We start from the raw sequence: 7085 nt of genomic DNA on the forward strand, positions 1-7085 counted from the left end.
AGCTCATGATGCGGCGTCGTTAGCGGATGGAATATACGGCGATCTTAAAAATAAGTTCAACTAACCTAGACAAAAATCACGCCAAGAAAATGTCTACTGCTTATTTGTTGCAATTTTAATTTTTTTATTTTTATATTTATGTTATACTTTATAATATATTTATATGAAATAGTTTTAATCAAGATTGTTATTTTGATCGTCAATATTTTCTTTTAAATAAAATTTTCATGGCCATTTTGAGAGTTTATGAGCTAGGATCGATATCCGAAATTCCAAATTATCAAAATAAAGTTGGAAATAAAATGGTCACGGAAAATATTAGTAGCAATATTATTATTTTTTTTTTGGAAAAAAATCAACTTGACCGACCATATATGTTTTTGTTATGAAAATAATTAAAATATTTATTTAAATTGAAAAAATTATGGAAAATATTGTATATTTTTTTTAGTGAATTATTGTATATTGATTTAAAGTCGTGTATATTCATGTTTTTGGTTAGTAGATTGCATGGAAGAAAAAATGGGTCGCACATGGTGACTAGAGCACCGAGAAGAACATACATAAAATATCCCACCAACCTGCCAAGAGTTTTTGAACTTGATTTAGACATTTACAACAAGTTTTGTAATTTTTACAGTTGTATGTTAATTTAAATATGTAATGACCATGAACCTACATATATTTTGGGCATGTAATCGGATCGCTCACGATATTTCATGTATCATTACTCACAATGTTATCTCACTCCTGATCGACATTAGTTTCTCTCATCTAACCTCCAGGTCAATAACGAGTACTCGCAATCAAAGAACCTATGTATTTGACCTGGAATACTAGGTTCGAGTGCTGGAAAGACGAGAGAGACCACGACAAGAAGTTGGATGAGACTGTGAGCAATGATACACGAGACATTGTGAAAGATTTGACTGCAGACCCAATAAATCATAGATCATGATCAATACAAAATATTATTATTTATTATATTTGAGTTAATAATTTATCAATTGATATATATATATATATATATTTGTATTAATTAATAATTATTATAATATATTTTTAAATAAACATAAAAAATTTTATTTTATTCAGTTAAACAATTTTGAAAATTAAATGTATATTTAAGTTAATTCAGTTAAATATTCGACTTTTTAGCTGAATCATGTAAAATTGTTAATGTAGTCATTTATCACCAGTTTGTATCAAAATAGTTTATAAGGAGAACATAAAATACACCTAAATCAGTGCCACCGACAGCGCCAATTAGTAAAGACGACATAAATAAAAAAAAAATACTCACATGCTAGCGTTTCACTTATTTTCATATTTCTTCCATTAAAGCTCGAAACCAATTTCTCAAAGTTTTGAACTTAAAAGGTACGCCTACATTTCATATAATAGACTATTTGGTAGGGTTTGGTTGGCTTGATTAAGTGAGTTAATTTTTTTTAAACTCACTGATCACTCGTTTGATACGTTTTTTTTTTATGTTAAACACCACCTATAATACATTTTTTTATAGATTTAATCACAAAGGTCTAATATTCTGTTTTTCTTCTTTTTGAAGTGTAATAATCAGTACAATGTACTAAGATTTCTTCAGACTTCAGTCGCACTTGCTTGCCTGTGGAAAGTATTCACATGATTTGTTTATGTGTTCATGTTTCTCGAGTTAGATGTAAATATTCTGAGTTGATTGCTTGCAGAAAATCTAATCATTTATGTGTTGATGTTTCTTGTCTGAGTTCATAGACCTGAGTTTTTTGGATCTTGAAGTGTAATGTGTGTTTATGTTTAGATCAAGTTAGATTTAGATTGTGTAAGTTCTTGGAAAATCTTGGAGATTCTGCGAAAACAAATCGTGGGTTTTTTGGAAAAAAAAATATTATATCTGCTTCTGCGAAGTGAAATTTTTCTTCTTAATGCATTAAAATAAAATGGGGGTTGTAAATATTGTTTAAAAAAAATTCCATTAAATTTTAAAAGAATTTATTTTTAACGTAGATTTGGTTGTTTGCATTGTGTTGACGATTTAAGTTTTCTGTTGCATCTCAAATTTTGTGGTAAAACCATGTGCATTGACGATTGACGAAGGAAGTAGGAGAGGTCGTCTCTCTCATTTTATTTATTTTTTTTCTGTTGACATGTATAAGTATTAATGTTTCAATAATAGAAAGGGAGAAAAGTATTCATTATTGCTCGAATCTCTGAATTCTTGGATAAAGATGACGAAGTCTTTAAAATTTCTAAAATGGGTCCTAAACCAATCTAAGTAAATATCCAGATGGAATTTGTAATGGTTTCCCATTCAAACAACTTGTTCAATTTTACCGCGAGTTTCACGTCTGAAAATTGTGTAACATTTACCAATAGAAGATGTATGTACAGGTAAAAGAAACGCTGTTGAGAACAGAAGAAATTGGCTGATTAGTGTTGGTTGTATGGCATAACATAAGTCGCGTTTCGTGTTTTCTATTAACTAGTGTCTTTGTGATTCACGCTTATACAGTTAGTGTGGGAAGTGTATATATAGCATTGTATCTGCAACAACACATTAGAGAGCTCACTTCAATAACAAACTGATTTTGTTCCTCCACTTTCTACATGCTTTAACAATTAGTTTTAGGTCCGACATTCTTGGATTGATATGATACATTGATGAATGCCATTAGAAAACAGAGATGAAGACATGGAGGAGTGGTACTTTAAACATATTCCTGTTGCTGTTATTTGTTATTGGATGTTTTGTGGTAAAAAATCCCATCAAGAAGGGCTTTTTTCATGTTCCTCCTAACTTCAACACGACGTATCCTCTCGACTGGGAAACCCCTGGTCCTTCACCTGCTCGTTTTAATCCGGAAAACACTTCTCAAGGGATTCCTGATGAAGCTATATCGTCAGATTTAATCTTTGCTCAAAGCATCCTGTCAAACGAAGAACAAAGTTCCTTGCAAGCATGGAGGCGTTTCACACGTTTCACTGTGCATGATCAGCTCTTACCTAAAGCAAGTGAAGCAGTTAAGGCTGGTGTTATTGCATGGCAAAAGCTTATGATATCTGTTGAAAACGAAAAACGTGAGAATAATGGAAGTTTACCTGAGAGAGTCTGGAAAGTGAAGCAGTGTCCTCGTTTTTTGAGTAGCATGACTGCTTCAGAAGTTCACGAAAATGGCTTCAAACTGCATGTTCCTTGTGGTTTGACTCAAGGTTCTTCAATCACTTTTATAAGCATCCCTTCTGGTAATTTTCAAGTTGAGTTGATTGGTGAACAGCTTCCAGGGGAACCAGATCCTCCCATTATTCTGCAATATAATGTGACCTTTCACAGAGATAATATATCTGAGGATCTTGTGATTAGTCAAAACACGTGGATTGTTGCACATGGCTGGGGTGAAGAGGAGCACTGCCCATCTGCAATTCAAGAAAATCTAACAAAAGGTACATTTGGCTTCATGTAACATGTTCTTCAACTGGATTATACTTGCCCTGCCCCCTATTTTATCGTCCTAAACTGAAATCTTTTGTTGCATGTGGTGGGTGATACTGCTTTCACTATAATAATAGTGGATGAGTTAGACCGGTGCGACAAGTTGTGGGGCAATGATTATAACCACACCATCAGAACTAATCAAAACAATGGATCGACAAATATTTCTATGGTTTATGACGGGGAACCAAGAAAACATTTCCCTTTCAAACAAAACGATTTGTTTGTTGCTACAGTCAGAATTGGTTCAGAGGGAATTCATATGATGGTAGATGGAAATCACGTGACTTCATTTGCTTTCCATGAAGTAATCTCTCTAACCTCCTTTGGCCCTTGGACACGATATTTTCTAATTTGCTGATGTATGATTCACCTGTATCCACTGTGCATGCAGGATTTGGAGCCATGGCTTGTTGGGAAAATAAAGATCTCCGGGGATGTGAATGTGATTTCTATGGTTGCCTCTGGTTTGCCAACATTAGATTTTTTGGAACATACAACTGACATGAATGCACTTAAACCGGTTACATTACCTCCACAAACTGAACTAAATCTCTTTATTGGAGTTTTGTCTACTCCCAACAATTTGAGGCGTAGAATGGCAGTTCGGAGAACATGGATGCAGTATCCTGCGGTCCGGTCTGGAAAAGTTGCAGTTCGATTCTTCGTTGGCCTGGTAAGAGTGCAACCAGATGGAGAAGCCTTTTTAAGAAACCACTTTCTTTTTAGGAGGATGGTTTTTTTTTAATATACAGTGATAATTTGTTGGTTTTTTGCTCCCAAAAAAGCTCTTAAAAAGTTTGAAATAAACAGTAAGGCAGAGAAAGGGCTTCTGCTCCTGATTCTCGAACATCTGAAAAGTGCTAGTTAAAAAAAGAGAAGGATTGAGTAGGTCAAGAAACACATTTTTTTGACTGAATCAAGATCCTTACGTCTTGGAGCAATATTCAGTATTATTCCTGTTAGACAGAAACTAATACAAATTCAAAGCACCATCAGTTAGAATTAAGTCTGTTTATTAAAAATACAGCATGTATTTTGCAGAATAAGAACCATACTGTAAATAAAGAGCTCTGGGACGAGGCACAAACTTTTGAAGACATCCAATTGATGCCTTTTGTCGACAATTATAGCCTCATCACATGGAAGACAATAGCAATCTGCATCTGTGGGGTAAAATCTTCTCCCTTTCCTTGCTTATGGAGCTGACTGTTCCACCTATAGAGCCTTATTTATTCTAAACTCTTCAACAGACTGATGTTGTTTCAGCCAAGTTTATTATGAAGACGGACGACGATTCATTTGTTCGTGTCGATGAAGTATTAAATTCCTTGGACAGAATCAATGTGACTCATGGTTTGCTATATGGTCTCATCTATTCTAATTTAGAGCCTCATCGAGAACCTGCTAGCAAGTGGTATACTACTCTTGAGGTATCTGTTCAACTGATTTAAGTAACACATTTAATGACTGAATCATGCAATGAAATGGTCGTTCTGACCTCTTCTTATCGAACTTACTACAAGGAATGGCCTGATGACAAGTACCCCCCTTGGGCATCTGGTCCTGGTTATGTCGTATCAAAGGATATCGCAGAGGCAGTTTCCAAGAAACACCGGGAGGGTCAGCTTAAGGTAGGAGTAAAAGGAATCACTGCTAGATTTCTCACTCTATTATACAAGTGACTGATGCTGTATTATTTGTTACACTAAATAAGTATTCCTTTCACAAAAATGACGTGATGACCATGCAGATTCGGTGTATAGGAGAATCTAGCGACCAGTATATTAGAAGATTTGAGATGAACCTTAACATTCATACAAAGGGGTTTGTTTTGTATTTGTTTCAAGTATTAATGGTCATGTAATTGCATGCAGATGTTCAAGCTAGAAGATGTTGCAATGGGAATCTGGATTTTAGATATGAAGAACAAGGGATTACAAGTTAGATATGAGAAGGATGATAGGATTTTTTATGAGTGCAAAGATGGCTATGTTGTTGCCCACCGACAAAGTCCTGGGGAGCTGCTGTGTTTGTGGAAGAAGATTCAAGAGAAAAACCTCGCTATATGTTGTAGCAATTAACTCGAATAGGTTGAAGATGATGGAATATCATTCAATCATATGCTGGAACAAAGATTTTTTATGCATTACCTCTAGGGAAAGGTGACTACGAACGGAAACATTGGCTCAGAAAGATTCCATTGGCAAGCCAAACATATCAATGATTTAAGTTGCGAGTTCGAGTCATACCAAGTTACCGTAAACACGAAAGATACGACATTTTGGCTAATTATTATAGGAGTTTGTCACGGGTAGCCGGAAACATCATAGCCGCCCCGCCCCATGCTATTTTATTTTGATATATAAATAAACACAATCTCTTGTTTATTCTTCATTGGTTGTGTATTTTGCTGCACCCAAACAGCTTAAACTTCCATGATTTTACCTACATCTGCTATCTACTTTGACGCCAACACAATAGAGTTTTCAGATCATTATCATGTATGCTACTATTATTTTATAATTAATGAACTACATCATTCATTCTTGTATACAAAGAAACTTCTATCATAAACCCAGCCCTCACGCAAACCTGGTATAATAGCTCAAGGGTGAAGAAGCATATAAATACAGAGCCCAAAAATACAAATTTTTGTGTGACGATCGCTAGTCGCTACATGTTGAGCAAGCATCAACGGGTTTGCAATCAGAGCTAACATCTATCGAGGCAAGAATCCATGGAGAGCAATAGCAATTTCGAAAGCTTGCATTCGTTCACCTCGAGCCAATCCATTGCCATCATAAGTAGAAATTTCATCTATATTGAGATCTACACAAGCTTCAATAAGCTCTTCTCCAACACGCTCAGCTGCCTCCTAAGAATAATAACTTTTACGGTAAAATAAGTGGGGTGTATTCAACGATGAGATTTAATGACTTCCACTAACTTTTTTTAAATGATAGATTTTCGTGGATTTGGTAGATTTTTATCGACTTTTATAGAATCTCACAGATTTGTAAACAGAATTTCATGGACTTTTGCAGACTTTTTGCAAGATTTTTGTAAACATTTGCAAATTTTTTTTATTAATGATACAAATTTTGTACTTTTATAAATAATATTTTTTAAAATTTTTTTTTGAACTAGTAATTATTTGACATAAATAACTACTTCATTTTGAAATAAAATTTATAATGTAAATAAATTTAATTATTGAAAAAATAAATATGTTTAATATATGAAAAAATTCACAATTAAATTTAACAAAATCAAAATTTCAATCCTCTGTCTATTTAATATGCATAAATAATTAATCAANCTTTTTTTAAATGATAGATTTTCGTGGATTTGGTAGATTTTTATCGACTTTTATAGAATCTCACAGATTTGTAAACAGAATTTCATGGACTTTTGCAGACTTTTTGCAAGATTTTTGTAAACATTTGCAAATTTTTTTTATTAATGATACAAATTTTGTACTTTTATAAATAATATTTTTTAAAATTTTTTTTTGAACTAGTAATTATTTGACATAAATAACTACTTCATTTTGAAATAAAATTTATAATGTAAATAAATTTAATTATTGAAA

At 33.4% G+C, this 7085-nt stretch overlaps 1 protein-coding gene across 2 annotated transcripts; it reads left to right on the forward strand.

Annotated features, from left to right (window-relative positions):
• The first annotated feature begins 1492 nt into the window (after positions 1-1492).
• LOC140980984 (beta-1,3-galactosyltransferase GALT1-like) lies at positions 1493-5887 on the forward strand. Of its 2 annotated transcripts, XM_073447157.1 has the most exons (8): positions 1493-3188; positions 3276-3441; positions 3568-3797; positions 3885-4166; positions 4535-4663; positions 4744-4923; positions 5017-5124; positions 5368-5887. In XM_073447157.1, the coding sequence occupies exons 1-8, from the start codon at positions 2685-2687 to the stop codon at positions 5572-5574; spliced, it is 1806 nt and encodes a 601-aa protein (XP_073303258.1). In that variant the 5' UTR covers positions 1493-2684; the 3' UTR covers positions 5575-5887. The 2 variants fall into 2 exon arrangements, with proteins under 2 accessions (XP_073303258.1, XP_073303257.1); XM_073447156.1 differs by having other exon boundaries at positions 1493-3441.
• Positions 5888-7085: the final 1198 nt, after the last annotated feature.

Source organism: Primulina huaijiensis, chromosome 7, assembly GCF_012295235.1.
Source record: "Primulina huaijiensis isolate GDHJ02 chromosome 7, ASM1229523v2, whole genome shotgun sequence".
Taxonomy (NCBI): domain Eukaryota; kingdom Viridiplantae; phylum Streptophyta; class Magnoliopsida; order Lamiales; family Gesneriaceae; genus Primulina; species Primulina huaijiensis.

Bases quoted from the DNA above. Each gene is read 5' to 3' on its own strand.
- LOC140980984 (XM_073447156.1), top strand. From the start codon at position 2,685: ATGAAGACATGGAGGAGTGGTACTTTAAACATATTCCTGTTGCTGTTA. The intron at 3,442-3,567 runs GTACATTTGGCT...CTATAATAATAG, and splicing joins TCAAGAAAATCTAACAAAAG to TGGATGAGTTAGACCGGTGC. The intron at 3,798-3,884 runs GTAATCTCTCTA...CTGTGCATGCAG, and splicing joins CTTCATTTGCTTTCCATGAA to GATTTGGAGCCATGGCTTGT.